At 40.8% G+C, this 18,720-nt stretch overlaps 1 protein-coding gene across 1 annotated transcript in view; it reads right to left on the minus strand.

Moving 5' to 3' along the window:
• Positions 1-389: 389 nt before the first annotated feature.
• The window catches only part of LOC139655162 (cGMP-inhibited 3',5'-cyclic phosphodiesterase 3A-like), a 32,774-nt gene continuing 14,443 nt past the window's right edge, over positions 390-18,720 (minus strand). The window contains exons 6-15 of the mRNA XM_071532498.1: positions 17,583-17,659; positions 16,725-16,921; positions 15,365-15,502; positions 13,947-14,058; positions 12,287-12,394; positions 9,218-9,417; positions 7,558-7,761; positions 7,159-7,320; positions 1,373-1,640; positions 390-706 (exon numbers count right to left, since the gene is read on the minus strand). Of these exons, the coding sequence (XP_071388599.1) occupies positions 390-706; positions 1,373-1,640; positions 7,159-7,320; positions 7,558-7,761; positions 9,218-9,417; positions 12,287-12,394; positions 13,947-14,058; positions 15,365-15,502; positions 16,725-16,921; positions 17,583-17,659 (1,783 nt within the window). The remainder of the gene's footprint in view (positions 707-1,372; positions 1,641-7,158; positions 7,321-7,557; positions 7,762-9,217; positions 9,418-12,286; positions 12,395-13,946; positions 14,059-15,364; positions 15,503-16,724; positions 16,922-17,582; positions 17,660-18,720) is intronic.

The following is an 18,720-nucleotide window of genomic DNA, read 5'->3' on the forward strand; positions in this document are numbered from 1 at the left end:
CGGTTGAGTGAATCTGTTCACTTGGCCCATACTGCAGGATGGACAGCCTGGGTGAGGGCAGGGCAATAGACAGGGCACCTGATCCAGAATAAAACAAACACCAGACGTACACTCCACGTTCATCCTCTTCCTCTTCTTCCTCCTTACTCCTTCTTCACTCCATCCCTTGCTCATCCCACCTCCCCTTATTAGACACACTCGGCACACATCATCCCTATCCTCTAACCCTGTTTTTGTTAGGCACATATTACCCAAAACATCTTCTACAGTGTTGTGTCAAAGTGATGTGCTGGCTACCGTATCAAGAGTTTAGTTTGGAAAGAAACAAACATTTTTTTTTAGACAGTGTTCAGGATTCCTGGTTCAAGAGAAAGTCAAAGTTTATCATATCACTCTGGCTCCTCCTCTTTTTCCCCTGAAGTCTCTGAATGGGGAAAGGCTTCCTCTTCCTCTATAGCCTGCACCTCTTCCCCTTCCTCTTGGCCATTAATTGGCCCCTCCTCTTTGCTTGCTGGCTCCTCCTCTTCTTCGTGAATGGCTGTGATTGGATCGTTGGGGCCGCTGATGCAGTTAGGGTCTTCTCTCGGGGCCTGCTCCTGGGTTTCTGTAGCGATGACTCTTTTCCACATTTCATGATTCTCCAGAAGGTGCTGTGTGATCTGGCAAAACACTTTCCTCCTGCTCTCCTCCTTTGTTTTTTGCTGCTCTGTGAGACACCAAGCCAGGAAAGGACAAAGACAGGGAAGGAGAAAGTTAGACAAGTTAGACAAGTACCACAGGATGCAAATACTTTATGATTATACTGTGCTCTCTTGCACAATACTTTTGAACCACCGCTTCATATTGAAAAACAATACCACCCTATTGCATCTTCTTGAGTGTTTCATTTAGTGCCACACAGTGAAGATAGGACAAGAGAAGTGGTACAGGATAGTTATTAACTCAGGACAGAGCTTGGCCGAACCCAAATCACCCAAAATTCTACCTTAACTCACACCAAACCCAATGATTAATTGGCTTTGCTGAGCCCCAACCTAACAAAATTTCACAAATAGTTTTTTTTTGTTTTTGTTTTTTTAATTGTAACTTGATCTGAACCCAAGTGATTAGGTGAAAAATCCTTCCCCGCAAGACCAAAACCTTCAAGTTCAGTCAAATCTCATCAGGTCCCACCAAGAAAGAGCATAAATGTCACAATTTCGTCAAAATGTAGTACTTATCTTCCTTCCCTACTGCATTAGGTGATGCGATCTGAATCCATACCCACTGAGGTAGATATGATTAGAGACAACACATAACAAAAAAATCATTTACCAGAAACTCAAAGAATGAGAGATTTTCTGAAGTATGAATATTTATGAGGTTGACATACGGGAGGTCTCAGAACTTGTTGATGCATCTTCCTCCGGCATATCTTCCTCTTCCTCCTCTGTGTCTTGTCCTCCCTCCACCTCCTCTCCCTCTGTCTCTCCCTCAGGAGGGTCAACCCAGCATCCAGGCATGAGTGCAGCAGAGTCGTAGGAGGAGCAGAGAGGTCCCACAATGTGAGTGATGAAGGACTCCTGTAGCTTAGCCAGCTGCGGCGCCGAGCGGTCCATGAATGGGCTGATGGGAAGGCCAAGGCTTGCCTCTTCGTCTCCCTAGAAAGGTGCATCGTGGGTAGGACAAACATGGCAAATGCAATGTCAAATACACGAAAAAAGATAAAATATCAATGTCCTGGAAAACAGAGCAACTTTATTATATGTTGATGAGATTGATATTATAACAGAGAGATAACATTGTATGCCACTGCCCCATATTTTTTATAGCTCCAGGACAAAAAAAAAAAAAAAAAATCATGAGAAATGGCTCACCACCAACGCAAAATCTGTAAGCAGATTTCAGTCTGCTGAATATCAATTCTTAAAATCTGTGAGATATTTGACCTCAAACTTGGCAAAGTTTTTGATCTGATTTGACAATATATTAAGGAAAAGTTTCTTAAAGTAAGGAAGGAAAATGCATTAGACTTTATGGATGATAGAGTAAAGTGATAGATGATAAATGATAGGGTGTTTCCCCATGCAAACCCAATGCAAGAAAAGCTCCAAATTAGGTTACTAGATTCTGTTTGCTTTGTTGCTGGATTGCATACCAAAATTATTATGTTGTTTACAAAATAAAAGCATTAAAAATAGGCACATGAATTAATTTAAAAATTGAATAACACTGTGCCTAGTTTATGCAGAATTATTCTGAGCATGTTTACTCATCAAAAGCAGATTTACAAATATTGTTTTTGTTTTTTATCATAGATAAGCCCTGATTCATGTTGATTTATTTAAAATGATAATTTGAAATGCAGAAGTATTATTTTTCCTTGGGCAAAGAGCCACCTGAGCAGGCTGAAAGGAGTAACATTTTTACAATTTCTTTTATTGTCTTGAAAAGACCTTATTTTCATACATGCTTTTCATACATGCTCTGTTTCGCATATAAAATGGTACAAGATTTAGATCCTTGGCACAGCTACACTGGCAAGCAGAAAGAGTTCCAGATACACGCTGCCTCTGGGAACAGTCTCTTGAAAGTGGGTCAAGACGACCACAAATAGAATAATATCCTCTCAAACTACGGCTAATCTGTAGGTTTTAATCAAAACAATGGGAACACCAGCAGACTCTTCCCTCAGTGGCGGTGGCTATGTAACGTGTCAGGGCGTTTTCTGTCACGGTGTTGGTTCACTCATCTCCTGGAGATGGCAAGGTCAGCGCTAATAACTTTCATTCATTCATTAATTTTCCATACCGGCTTATTCCTATTCATGGTCACAGGGCTGCAGCCTATCCCAGCATGCATTGGGCGGAAGGCACGGAAACACAGGCTTCCAGTCCATCACAGGATGTGAACTAACATGATTATTCAAAGTGATTATCCAATATAGGCCAGGGAAAAAACCCAACTCTGGCTCCCCTCAACCTATCAGATGTATTTAATCCTATACTTGAGGAGTCAGTTGCATAACAGTTGAGCCAAGTTGCTCCTTTCCTCATCCTTGGGTCAAGGGTGCAGGATTATTTGCCTTCTCATGTACATCTACAATGATAAAGAAACCAAGCAAAATGTATATATAACACGACCAGGATGACTGGGATGTCTTCTCTGGCTGATTCTTCTGAGCAGTTCCCAGTGGCACTGCTCATGTTTATACAAATTGAAGCCACATCCGCCATATTTACCTCCATTATTGGGGACATAATTACCTCCTTATTTTTTTGCCCCAATCTGTCTGTTTTGTTTGTCTGTTAGCAGGATATCTCAAAAACCTATGAGTGGATTTGTACAAAACTTATTGGAAAGATTGGTAATGGGGCAAGGAAGAACTGATTAACTTTATACCAACTGGCCAACAAAAAGGCATATAATTGATAACAGATTCACCTAACATCATCAAACTTTGTGTGCCGATATATCAGCAGACATAAGAAGAGGCAAACTCTCCATTATTGGCCCAATCAAACAACATGGAGGCACTAGAGAGCTCATTTCCAGTTTAGACATATCTGCCTGGCCAATTTTTCCAAAACTTGGTCCAGTTGTAGAAGGGCAGCACTAATGGAAACTAAACATATAGAGCTGATTGGCCATGTGTTGTGATAATCAGTTAAAATGCTTAAAATGGATAGACTTTGAACAGGCAGATTTCATGTCCCATTTCAGGTCCAGTCATGAAAGTGTGTGCATTTCCTGATGTGAAACAAATTGGTAATGGGGCATGGAAGAAACGATTAACTTTTGGTGAAAATCCATCATGTGGAACTGGTATATCTTGACAACTGCATAGCGTTGGAAGAGGTATGCACTCTATTGAGTGCCATCTACAGCTGTTTTCATTTTAAAAAAATAAATATTTTTTGGTTCAATGTCTATTCTAGCAAAAGACATTGCTTGCAACAGAAAACAAATGAATCATGGGATGGTGCTGATCACTCAGAATTGTTATGTTACCAGATATTAAAATGTGTCTAATGTGTCAAACATGCTGCACAATGTTTGATGTAATACTTTTTTTTTTTTTTTTGCGTGCTTTACTGTGTTTTCTGATGTCAAGGCTTTAAAAGGATGGAGGGACAAGGGCTCCCATTGCTATGGCAACCTGAAACCTGGATGGCGTCAGTAGACTGCACTAGCAGTTTGTGTGAGAGAGGCAGAAAGAGGCAGAGTGTGTGTGTAGGTGAGGCAGGTATATAGAACATAATCTATAAAATCGAAAATCAACTAATAGACAGAAAGAGAGAGAGGAGAGAGATAGAATTGTTTATCAACTGACTGATCTACACAGACTACAGATAAAAGGAGGAGTGGATGTCACAATGGATCATGTTACAAATTGATTGTGCTCTACTGTGGAATTTCCGAGTATATTTCTTATATACTATGTAACTGTAAAACATTCAATATTCTGAATGTTTCGTTTCATTCCCAAGAGGCTCAGATGTGAGGTACTCGACTAATTTAAATCGGTCAAAGTAAACTTGTCATTTAAGATGTGGTGATTTGCATGGAAGAGCAAAGACAGACAATGTTCTACTATTTGAGGATGTGTAAATTTTCAGTCCTACCTTGACTACCATCTTGAGCACTAGACTGTTGCAATGCAGAACATGAATGCATATATGTGTGTGTGTGTATGCATGTGTGTCTATGTGTGTGTGTATGTGTATGTGTGTGTGCATGTGCGTTGGCTCAGTGCCTCAGTTCCATCCCTGTGATCTGCTTCTGTGTGACTGTGAATGAATGCTGTCTGGGATGACACATTTAGTTCATCTGTCTCCCCTCTGAAGAGAAAAACATACGCACACCCTCTGTCTCTCTCCCTCTCTCACCCGCCCCCCCACCCCCTCTTGCTCAAAGGACACACATGATTCTCAAAGCTATAATGACATTTGAACAGAGGGTTTGTGTGAAATAGAATACTAAGTGTCAGAACGAGGCCAGAGGACGGAGGACGTTTTCGCCAACAATCAGCACAGCCTTGATTAGAGATTTTTTGCTGTGACATAGTGTACTCATATCCTGGGTACGTATTTTCCCTTCATTAAAATGGACTAAATATTCAGAACATATGCTGATAATGGGTTTTCCGTTTGCGTAACTTGCAATAATGTCTTGCTGCCTATCTGTAAACAAGTGGAAATATTTTTATTTTGAGAAGAATGCATAGAATGGATGTTGACCTGAAATGCTGCCTCCTTGTCATCTGATTTCTGTTTTCTTACTATATAAAATAGCGTAAATTATGGCTTAGACATCTTAAATACAGTAGTCCTGTTCTGCTTAAAACATACCGTTGCTAGGGATGTAATCATATCTCTCTGGCTAATCAGATTTTATCTTCCTGAGTTGCTTGGCACCCAGTGGAACTGACGAATCAGAGGGATCGTTAGTTAAAAGTGGGGTCTGTTGCCAGGCATCTGTCTAACTTCCAACATAGTAGAGAGCAGGTTCATGAAGGAGTAGGTAAGTGTTCTGACTGTTCTATTTCTGCACAGGGGAAACGCAAATTCAATTACACAATGAGGGAGAATTGATCACTAAGCAGCCCCCCTAAGCAGCTGGCCCAGATGGCATCCCTGGGCGGGTGCTAAAATCATGTGTTGACCAGCTAGCCCCAGTGTTTACCTCTATTTTCAACCTATCCCTGGCCCTCTGTCATCCCCACATGCTTCAAAGTGTCCACCACTATCCCTGTTCCCAAGAAGACCAACCCGGCCTGCTTAAATGACTATCGCCCTGTAGCACTGACCTCTGTGGTGATGAAGTGCTTTGAGAGACTCATTAAAGACTTCATCTGCTCATCTCTGCCTATCGCCCCAATAGGAGTACTGATGACGCCATCTCCCATGTCCTCCACTCCACCCTCTCCCACCTGGACATAAGAAAGGGGAACTACCTGCTGTTCATTGATTACAGTTCGGCGTTCAACACTATAGTTCCCTTCAGACTGATCACCAAGCTCAGGGACCTGGGGCTAAGCTCCTCACTATGCTCCTGGGTCCAGAGCTTCCTGACTGACAGATCGCAGCTGGTGAAGATTGGAAACTGCACCTCCAATTCCCGAACCCTCAACACCGGTGCCCCCCCAAGGCTGCGTCCTGAGTCCACTGCTCTACTCTCTTTACACCTATGATTGCATAGCCACACACAACTCCAACATCATTGTGAAATTCGCAGATGACACAGTGGTGGTAGGTCTGATCTCCAATAACAACGAGACAGCCTATCTGGATGAGGTGGAGGTGCTGTCATTATGGTGTAAGGACAACAACTTGGACCTGAATGCCTCCAAGACCAAGGAGATAGTGGTGGACTTCAGGAGGGAGAAGCAGAGGATCCACTACACATCACTTAGGATCAACGGGACCCCGGTAGAGAAAGTGAGCAGCTACAGGTACCTTGGAGTTCACATCTCTGAGGACCTGACATGGTCCACACAAATTTCCATGTACATATAGCTTTTATGATACTCATTTTTCCCTGTATATAGCTTTATATTATTATATCGATATCCTGTTATTACGTTCGCTAGTTGCACAGTTGTCAACCCCATTTTACTGCTGTTGTACATGTACCATTATGCATGTGACAAATAAATCTCTTGAATCTTGAATCTTGAATCCTTGAGACTTACAGGATATACCAAATTAATCTTGAACCCTGTTCCTGACGTTCCTATTCCTCACAATATCCAGTAGAAAAATCATTTAGCCAATTTGGATCATGAATAGGTTGAGAGAGAATGAGTGATGCAAATGGTGTGTGTAAGGCATAATGTCGCTGAATATTTTGTATTCTGTATTTTTGTGTTATGGGGAGGCAGGGTGGGGCAGTGAGTAGGGAACCTGTCCCTCAACAGGACGACCTGGGATGAAGCTCCTGTGTCAGCAAGCATCCACCTAAACAAACATTCATAACTCAGCACTCTAAACACATGTACATGCTGCAAAGTAGTCCAGAGTGGTGGGCTGTTGATATGCTTTTGGATTCTTTCTACAGACTCAAAGAGTGCTAATAATTTTGACAAAAACTGTATATTTTTATCCTAAGCCAAACCTGAACCCAAGCCCACCCTAAGACCACTGCGGCCAGTTGGATCACGGTGGTTCTTAACCATACTTGTTCATAGAACTCGTTGACGATCCCCTCCGTCCACTGCAGGTGCAGCTCCTTACACTTCAATGGTCCGTTAATATCCGCCAGCTTAATGCACATCTGGCACACCAGCAGTCGGTCGTTCTCGTTGGTCCAATCAATACCTGACACTCCCTCATCACCCACCTGGGGAGACAGCACAAGAGGGATTTGTGAAGAAAGGAGAACTGCAATTATGCGTTGTAAAGAATTCCCTACTGATTGGTTATCTAATCACTGACTTACATCTGGGACAATCTGGTGAGATGGTTTTGGGGAAAAGATCTTTTTTATTACAGGACCAGGACTTTACATTACACAAGAGTTAAGCAAAATTTAACAAAGCAAGACTCATCAGAAGAGATAATATATGACTTTGTTTACCTTTGCATTGAACTCTGCCAGGAAGTCAAAGTGTTTCTTGAGGTCGGTGGCCAGGATGGCTTCGATGACTAGGAAGCGGAAGCGTTTGAACTCTACATGTTCAAGGTTAGCCAGGAAGTTATACTCGGGTCGAGACATGAATAAGTTCCATGCTGAAGCTGCATGGTGGTTTTCCAGGACCGAACGGTCATTATAGAGAACGGCCTGCAGAGGAAAACAGAGAGGAGAATATGAAACTAATGTTCAAGTCAAAGAGATAAACTAAAGATAAACCTAAAGATATATTCCACTTTGGTAGAGCATTTTAATTTCTCAGCACACACGCCTCCATACAGGTACAGGAGCAAGAACAGGTACCAACACATAGCATCTGATGTAACCAGCCCTTGTGCTTCTTAGGCCCTCTCCCTAAGGCACTCTCCTTTCGGGTGAGCACCCTAGGGACCACGAGGCCTGATGATGTAACCAGAATTTGTGCCACTTAGGGTGAGCACCTATTTTAGATGTCAGAGGAAAGGCGGTGGTGAGAGCTATATAATTGGGGTTATAAAGTGGGCACCTACTATCACAAAGGTTCTGTTGAATTAGGTCAATGACACCTTCAGAAGACATTATGGTGTCCAAGAGCTAGACAGCTCCACACCTGCTCTCAACACTGATCAGACATGTACTCGTCTATTCAATACTGTATATACTTAGATTTATGCGTAGCCCACAACATCTCATTCAATAATTTCCAACCTTACTATCCATGTCAACAAGAATAGACTAAGGGGATAACTAACCATGCTGACTTCAATTTTACCCGCTCAGCAGTTCAGGAACCAAATTTTATCAATAAAAAATTGTACAATAGACTTAAGTATGTAAATCAGTTACACCAGGAGCTGAGAATGGTGTTTCGTGACCAATTTCTGTTACCATATCTGTGCCATCACATGATACATAAATGCCTGTCTTGTCTGGTGTCATTTCTGTTCAGCTACTGCCTACTCTTTTCGGCTGCTTCTGGTCTGGTTTCTGACATAAACCCTGACCACGAATCTCTAACTCCCTGAATAAACTGATAATGGATGTGGCTACAAATCCATGGCACCCAGCCTCCACAGAGCAAATGCTGGCTTTCCAGCCTCGCCATTCAACCTAGTTCAATATATCTGAGCTTCCTGTCATATGCATCTTCTACCACATCTTCCTGTGGCACATTAAGCTCTACAAAGTAAAGAGACCTGTCTCTGTTGAGACTGTATGTTGCTGGGGTAGGTCTGCTTGCATTTTCCAGTCCCTAGGCTCCTTCCTCCAGCTGCCCCAACTTGTGCCTACTAAATAATACATTTGCAACTGACTAATTCATCCTCATGCACAAAGCCAAATTAATGTGTTAGGCATCTCTTTCCTGACAGTTAAAAATTGAATTGTGTTGGTTATACTGACAAGTATATTGACTTTATTCATCATTTTCTTATTGAAAAACCCCCAAAACAAAATGATGATTGTATTGATTAGAAATAAATACATCCCAATCGGAGCAGCCCTTGTTTCTCATGACACTTAGATTATCTTCATTATGCATCAGTCTATATATCTGTCCATCTGTCCGTCGATCCATCATTGATTGAGTATAATAGTTCCAGGGCCACTGGAGCAGTCCTATATTTACCTGTGGTGCACTGGTGGCTACCAGAAAGGCGTTAGTTCTTCCGGGGTGGTCATAGTCGTGCATGGCAGCAGCTACATACAGGGCCATGAGCTCCAGTGCAGGGATAAGACCAGCCAGGGAGGCATAGCCCGCCTCCAGCACAGAGCAAATCTTGGATACCAGGAAGCCTGTGGCGCCAGGAGTGATGCCATTCTCTGAGTCTACGGGCACAGTGAGAAAACATGTCAAGCACCATTCAGTGATGGTGGTCGCTGTTGAAATACTGTTGCCTCATTACTGTTGCCTCATTACTGATTTCATAAATTGATTAATTAAAATATTCTACAATCAAATACATTTTTGCCTGGGGCTATCCTACTACTAACTATCCTACTAAGGTGCTGTAGGATTTTTTATTCAGGAAGGGACAGTCCACATTTTCTCTCATTTCATCGGTGCACCAGGATGTTGTTGACAGTTTACCAATGAATCATAAGTGACACAACAACATCAATCAACAACAGGAGAGAAGAGAAATAATGACTTGTGATGACAGAGGACAACTTGCAAGGCCTACGGGTTGCTATCACACTGTGACATTGTAAGATATACTGTATATAAACAATGGTGTATGTACTGTATATAAACAATGGTGTATGTAAATGATGGTGTATGTAAATCAAACTCTGGTTTAGGACCCATAAACAGGCCATGGGAAAAGTAAATGCAACCCTTAATTATTGTGGATAAATCACTATCAAATGGCATTCTAAAAGTTACTGTATGTTATACTACAAAAGCTTTGCTAAGTAACATAAGATAGTCTGAGTAACAGTTATCTAAAATGGTTATTCTAAAGCATTCTCAGAGTATGTGGGTTAAATGGCATATATTGTAGTAATGAGTGCTGAATGTGTATCTGAATAGTGAATATCTAATTTTGAAAGATGTTGCGTAACCCCCTGGGGAAAAGGGTAAGGAATAGGAAAGAGGTTTCAGAAGATTTGTTGCTCAGATAAGTTGGCTCACAGCTTTAGAGTTTAAATGATCAAAAAGCAAGATGGAGTCAGAACTCAAAAGAGCAAGTAGACGATAAAAAGAAGAGCGAGTACAGAGCTAAACTATAAAGACAGTTAGACAATAAAGAGAGAACAAGAAAGAGAGACCACATGTCTGTGTGTCTGAAAATATCCATTTATGTTTCCTGTGGCGGCCAATGCAGTTTCGGAAACAGATATGCAAAAAGACAGGCAGAGAAGCACATAGACAGACTGTAAGGGAGATTACACAGTACAAGAGGTGTGTGTGTGTGTGTGTGTGTGTGTACCTCCATAAGGTACATATTCACTCACACACACACACACACACACACACACACTGGCACGCACAACTTGGCCCCCTGCTAGACAGTCTGTGCAAAATTTGTCAGGACAGCTGTGTTTACTCTGGCCTGTCTGTACAATAAAGACCTCAAAAAAATATATTGGTTATTCAATCAGATTACTGCAAATCCCCAAAAGGCCGAGCCTGTGAGGGAGCGAAGCGATACAAAGCGAAGTGTTCATTCTTGATCTGCATGTACTCGCTGCTTTGAGTGAACACATGGTGTAGATTATGATTGGTGGCCACTAGCTTGCACTGAGGCTAGTCCCCAAACTAACAGATCACACAGATCACATAGATGTGGCCCGTGAGAAATCTTGGTCCACATACCCTTCTAGGTTTTATACACCATAATGAAAACCTTCCAAACCAAACGGCAGGAAAACTTTGCTTAATTTAATCTGCTTACTTGTTAAGTTAGTAGTTAAACATGCTCACCATCACTACTTTCCAGAGAGCTGGATATGTCCACAAATGGACAAATGGAAGACACTAACAGTAGAATTGAGTTGGACATTAGCTGACCCTGAGGCTCCGAAATTTAATTTGGAATTTGTACAAATGCATTTGCAGTTGATGTGGAGCGTGTCCCAGAATGAAGGCCAGTAGAACTGTATGAATCAGTGTAGTGAAGGCTCCGTGCCTTCAGCTCCACCTTCAGACCACCAGGGTGCTGATCCTGTTCGGAAGCACCTATTTATGTGAACAATGTTATCCATGAACCGGTCCCACAGATCCTGTCTGGCAAGCACCTCTTGCATTCTGAAAGTGGCTACAGGTCTGGAATTTACTTGATGAACTTGCATCAAAGAAAACGTGGAAGGAGTCCGGCAGGAGAAAATAGGTCAGAGAACAAACTCTACAAGCCTGAGAGAGGCTTATGTAAGCTATATATGACCTGTAAAAACATGGTTAAGACATTCATCATTTCGTTTCAAGATACACTATTTTGTTTGACCAAATGCTACACACACCAACTGAGGTGTCATGCTTTACACCTGTGAAGCAGGAACATGGATTAATTTGACATTACTCAAATTCTATGTCTTGGGGATATTGCAAAAAATCCTGACTTTCCCATTCAGTATTCCTGAGTTCAGTGGCAGTTCAAGCTGTATTTTTCTGACTTGGTGATGGGAAACATCCCACTTCTGACTATGAATACTATGAATGTAACTAACTAACTAACCCTAACCCTAACTCTAACCCACATTGCTGAAAAGAGATGCATCGTCGTTTAGGGAAAGCTGTTAAAGCAGCTCTTTGCCTGCTGAAACCTCTTATTTTCTTCTGTACAGCTGAAAATCCCCTGAATAACACAGAAAATAATAAATAAATATTTTTTGTAGTTGACATATCTCGATTTTTGTGTTTTGAGGTGAAAAACTACCAATTACATTCAATAAGTGGGTAGGTTATTATTCATGTTAAACGTGCATGGAACGGACTAGCTTCTCTAAACTGATTATATTTTAGTTCTACCAAGACTTGGGCTGAGCCAATGAAAATGCCTGTTTCTTTCCCCTTTTCTGTTTGTGTGCCTACTGCTTGTTTTGCTCGCCTGTCTGTGTTTGTCTGTCTGCCTGGCCGGGTGCCTGACTGTCTGCCATGCTTAAATGTGTTTGCATGTGTGTGTGTGAAAGAGAGTGAGAGTGCGTGTGTATGTGATCATGTGACTGCCTTGCTACATGTATCATAGGTCCTCACCAGTGTGTGTACCGTTCTCGGTCAGCAAGGTGGGCAGGCCCGGCACAGGCTGAGTGGTGAGGTACCAGACAGCGTGCAGCACGTCAGTGGCATGGATCCGGTTGTGGTCTGGGGAGATAAAGACAAAATACCAAGTCAAACCACTGGAGGGTGGTAAGACTGCACTGATGAAATCTCATACTGGCTGCTACTCGGTTGGCCTTTGAGTATACTAGCTTAGAACATTCTGAAGTTTGATACTAGTAAATTGGCAAAAAATAAAGGAAAGGAAGGAAAGAGAAAGGAACAAAAATATGAATATATGAAAAAATATGAATGAACCCATTGTAGAGCGTACTATACAGGGCAACAGATGTCGTTGCATAATGCATATTTTTATTCTTCTCTATATTCTTATTATTTGTTGCTACATGCTACATATCCAATTTCCCTACAGGGATCATTAAACTTTAATCTTACAGTATCTTATTACAGCTTGAGATTAATGTATTGATGTTTTTTAATACACTGCGTACTATTTTATAATTAGTATGCAGTTTGAGTTTTAAAGGAATACACCAAGTTTTTAGGAGGTTGGCCTGTTGGTTAACTTCCCTGTTATGTGATGAGAACATAGATATCTAAATCATCAATGTTTCCTTGGTAGGTTGTTCAGTCCAGTGCTTCATGTTAACACTTTAGCATACACTGTGTGTTGAGTGATAGCAGGTGACTGTCATTATCTCAAAAAAATGAGAAATTGAGAAAAAAGAAATCTGTCCGTTTTGGGTTGGAGATTGGTCCCAGCAATTTGTATGAAATATGATAAAAAATCAATTTGCTGTTTGAACCACCAGGGAAAGTGGTGGTAGTTCAAACAGTGCACTGATTTTTTTTTATTTTTTTTTATCATATTTCTTTTACATAGGAAGTGATTGTGGTGGGAAATGGGAGACAGTGTTCAGCTAAAAATCACTGCACAGCACATGTGGGTGCTTACCTGAAGTAAACCTGTCTACATCAGCTATATCGAGTTAATGATACTTCATTTTTAAAAATGTATGAATCTACAGGCCATATAATAAATGTATGAATCTACAGGCCATATAATAAACACTATTACTAAAAAGTAAGTCTTCATACTTTGGATAATGCTAGTCATATACTATCATTCATAGTGTTAGCAAGGGGCACTGGAGCGAATGATCTACTGGGGACACATGGATGATTTTGGTGTCTATGTTCTCATTACTTAGCTGGTAAGTTGACCAACGAGCCAGTCTCCCAAAACCTTGGTGTATTCCTTCATGAAGCATTTCAGATGCTGTTGAACCCCTCTGAAAACTCATGCTACCTACTGAGCAGTTTATAAGGGTAGTGGGAATACACACTGTCAATACATGAATCAATATAAACACCTATGTAAATCAAATATGAAATTCTTATTTATTGCTGAAATTAAACATCAAAATGTCCCAAAATAGAATACTCAGTAGTTTGCTAAGTGATAGACAATATGAGCATTCAAACAGACACCAATAATTGCTAAGGCAGGAGGTTGGCCTATTATTGAGAGTATTTCACTGACAAAGCAATACATCCACCTTGTGGCAGATAAAGGTAATCATGGATGCAATTTTTCACTTGAACAGTTTCATAAACTCATGGACCTTCTACTCACAGGGGATGTCCCTGTATCCGTTCTCCAAAGCATGGAAGTAGTTCATGAACTCTCGGACAGGAATCTTGAAAGTCTCAAAAAGACCTGTGTCCTCAAATAGCCTGTAGGAAACCTAGAAAAACATCATCAGTAGTATTAATAATCCCAGTTGAGGTTTAGATGTATAATCATAATTGATAAAAGAAAAAACAAAATATAACAATCCTAACCTATTCATAATTAATATTAGCATTGAGGTATGGTATTATTCACACCAGGGCCAGGTCAAGTGTCATTACACAATATTCTTGTTGGTCCTCCAAAGGGTTCAAGAGAGATAAGATATTTGGTCTGTCATGATGAGATTTCATTACATCTGAGGAGTGATTCTGAGATTCTTTGCTTGTTATCAGATATAGTAACAAATACAAGGATGACATTAAGCCTAACTATTTGTTACATTTCTACATAATCACTGTCCACCACATGTTACATTTTGGGTCTTGACCCTCCATGTAAAAATATTTTGTCATTCCTGAAATTTCTGTCATTCCTGCACTGCTCAATTATATCACCAAATGGCCCTATTGATCTACAAATGTCAGTGTGTACAGTATGACTGGTGGAAAGCACAACTGGGATGCTAATTTATGAATTAGCAGTCTTACTGCTTCATTTTTGCCAGTAGATGGCAAACTAAGCCCAACATTAGTAATCTCAGAGCCTTTTGTTCAGTGTTTGTTTGTTCAGTTACAGTTGCTTGTGGAAGCATCCCGTTTGTGGAAGCAACTTGTCTTGCTGTGTGTTTTCTCCACAACATCTCCTTCCCACTACTCTTCCAGCAGTCTACCTCTTATGGATCTAACTAACCTGACAGAGAAATGGAGACAGGATAAATCCACACAAAATCTGAATTAATGTATGATCTATGATCATCCTTTAATACTCCTATGATCGAATACAGTTCAATTGATAACAACTGTCTTCAAAAGAAACCACACTTTCTGGACTGGCTCCATTGAGAATACAAGAGAGACAGATTTTGTGGACTCAATAGGGTGTTTGGTATTTGTGCATTTACATGCTTTATTTTATATAGTGCCATAAGTTCTGAACCAGAAAATGCACTCATATCCCCAAATGATTCCCCTGTACCGTTACAATATCCACAAACTTAGACACATAGTCTTTGCTATAGAGGTTTTTTTTATAGCTTTTTTTTATAGCTAGCTTTTCATGCATTGTCTCCAGCAAGCTAAAGATATAAATTCTCTCTTCCTACTGTCTGGGTTGATAGCTAGTGCTTTTGTTTCTAATTAGATATATTTGGAAATGCACATATCAATATCAATTCCTTTTAACTGAATCAATATTGATAGGCTCTCATAAAACAAATGTCACACGGGTAGCCACATCTCCTTGCTAATTAATGTTATTACCTGGCTAAGGATGCAGCCTGTCTTGCCATGAGTCTTCTCCATTAGACTGAAAATGGGGAAATTCCAGCTGTTGAGTTGAGTCATCAGAGGCTCCAGCTCTGACATCACCAGAGTCTCCAGGGCCAAGATTGGCTTGTCCTGTGGATTAAAGACGAAGGTACAGTAGAGAGATCATTTTCATCCTTTATACATTTCCCCACAGCACAGTCACCACGGCAAATTTAGGTCAGTCAGACATCAGACACCGACTCCTCCATACATGTATATTATCAGACTTCACGGTTTTCAGCACTTGAGAAATCATTTTCAACATGTTGTTTATTGAGTAATATCTACTTAATGAAAGTGAATCAAAGTTCTATCATTGTGAAAATGTAACCTCAACTATGAATATTCACGCTGTAATTTTCACATAACCTCCATAATCTTATTCTTGTATTCATGAAGAACTACTCTTTGACTACTCATATCAACATCTATTTTTTACCAAAAGGTAGGACTTTTCACGACAATACACAACCCTGTCTGACATGGATCATGGCTGATATTTGCACTACAATGTGTTGCAATGCAGTTTTACAAGCTGTAACTTGCAAAACCACAAATGTGCTGTGGAGTTGTACAGAATCTGTATTCATTGTACTTACAGTAATATACAGCATATTAAAAGCACATAATAGTATGTTTCACAGTAGCATGGGATAGAATAAAACAAAAGATCAGGGACAACAATAGAAACTGAACTTCTATTCTTCTTGAGCTACCCACTACCTTAAAGTGGCAGCCAATATTTCATGGAGCCTATGTGGAGGAAATTACAGTATTATACTATTCTATGTCTTTTATTTCTTTAATATCTGTACAGTACTGTACTCTCTTTGTGTTATTATGAGAACTCATCTCTGTGTGGAAATGTACAAACTGCTGTTAAATCTTTTATCTCTGGAACCTGGCCACTCTGTTCATCATGTATCAAGCATGATACATTTCTCAGTTGAATGCTGTCCTTGTCTTCAGTAATTTTCCATTCTCCACCGGTTTGAGATAAACAAAGGTTCTGACCAGAGATGGCCTTGAGTGTCTGGTTGGAACTGGATTTTGTTATGCACAGGTGCATCCTGATCGCATAATGTTTCAAGTATAAGAATGTGTCAGACTACTTCTTGATTATAAGACGGGTGGACAAATCAGAGGTGGGGCCCTTTGCTGATCACACCTGGTGTGAATGCATCGTGCCTTGTCTGCAGGCAATAAAGGTGACAGAAAGACAACTCTACTCTCCAAGTCTCTTTTATTACAGAAAACTTCCACCACAGCCTATTGCGCTCATTACCACAGTGAAGCTTCTCTGTCTGCGTACCTCTGGGGAGGGTAGGAGGGGGTGAAGAACGATGCCCTCCGCCTGGTACTCCCTGCACCCTTCCCGAGCTTCAGGGGGCTTCTTGCCTCCTTCTCCCTCCTCCTCATTCTGTGCAAAGTCACTGCTGTCACTGTGGTTGGTCTCATAGGTGCTGTCATAGGTGCTGTCGTAGTCTGATGAAGCTACTGCTCGCTCATCTGGGGGAAACAACAGAGATTATAATTATAAATGTTACAAAATTTACTGTAACCTGTTTGCTGATACCCTTTTCCAAAGTGGGGAAGGTCAGTATCTGTGAATTGAGTAATCATAATCAACCTAGAAACCACAAGCTACTGTAAAGAGACAAGACAATGATAATCAATGAGGTTAAATTCTGGAGCTTTGTTAATAGATTGGAAGCGATACGGAAGGCTTTCTTTTTTGTTCAGTTCCTCCATTACTGTAGGATTCACTTATTTTTCTATCAAACCAGAAGTTGCTGCTTCATTGCCCTGTTTTATTTTATTTTATTTCTTGATTACCAATGTGCTAGACTGACAAATGCATGAACAATTCACTCTTTGCACTGTTGTTTTCAAAAATACAACTGACTGTCTGACTGTCCTTTCATTGCTTCTGCATTACTGTTATCCTGGCAGATTAACCTGTCACATAGTTAGCTTGGTCATGGATGGACAGCTTAGTGGTAGTGAAGATATTGCAGCTTGCCTCATTGCTCTTACTGGGTAACACTCCCTTGCCCAGTCAAAGACAGTTCTTACAGTAACAGGAGCAGCCTATTCGGTCGCAATGGATACATAAGCATGAAATCCAACAGCGGCTGTAAATGCCTGCAGGCCGTAGCATGCTGCTTACCTGGGTGGGGTATTCTGTCTCCTTTATCGACGGATTCTACCCCATGGTTTAGCCGATTGTTGAATGGCCTGCCGCAGCTAACAGAGAAAGAGCAGACGAACACCGACACATTCAGAAGAGACATGCTGATACATCCTGACCCACGTCTCTCCCTCTATCTCCTCTTCTCTCTCTGTTGATAACTGGAGGTTGTTCCTGTTCTTTGGTAAGAGACTGATGAATCGACACACACACAAAGGAGCGCACACATGCACACACGTATGAGACACTAATATCTCCTGTCTCATTCAGCAACACTTTTTAGTTTATAGCTAAGCTCCATCAAGTCACTCCAAACTCCCTATGTATGTTTGTGGTATGTGTTATGGTTGGGCCAATATGGGTTTTTGAAAGCTGATGCTGATCATCTTTGATTGAACTTTTCAATTGCTGATATTTTGCACAGATATTCATTATCTTTAAATCTGAACTTTTTCATGCCAAAACTAAACCTCTCCACTGAAACCCAGGGAAATACTAAAATAAAATAAAATAAAATTAAATAAAAACATATCTTATGTGGAATCGCCTATCAACATGTAACCTTTGCAGGGGCTGAATTTCAGTGCGGGATTGCGGGTATTGCGAATAATTTCATCAATTCCCGCAAATCTAGCACTTATAATGCAGGAAATTCCCGCACACATTTACAGCGATGTCCAATAATGTTCAGCCAACGAAAATTACAAATGGACCCAATCATCGTAGGCTATATTTTGATAAAACTGTTGCTTCATCAAAAAGAACAGCAGTAAAGAAATAACTGATGCAGGTCCATCTTTTAAAAACCTAAGCCCATGTTAGAGTGCTGGATTCGGTGTTTTGCGCATGTCAGAAACTTTTATTCTGATTACATACTGTGGAGCATGTAAACGCACATCTTAATGCGATCGTTATATTTAGCGCTCATGTAAACACTTGCGTGGCAATCTTCTTTCGGAATGATTTCATTCAGAATGAAAAAAAGGGGAACCCGCTCAGAAAAAAACACCAGACCCCGAAAGGACTAGCGCAAACGGCAGTACCAGTGATGTCAACGTTAACAAGGTTAATCCTCCGGATCCTCAGACAGGTAACGGTAACGTTACTAAGAAGCAGC

This window comes from Centroberyx affinis, unplaced genomic scaffold (assembly GCF_046629955.1).
Source record: "Centroberyx affinis isolate AG114_WGS23_722 - 3 ecotype Tasmania unplaced genomic scaffold, CSIRO-AGI_Caff_v1 ptg002193l_1, whole genome shotgun sequence".
NCBI lineage: Eukaryota > Metazoa > Chordata > Actinopteri > Beryciformes > Berycidae > Centroberyx > Centroberyx affinis.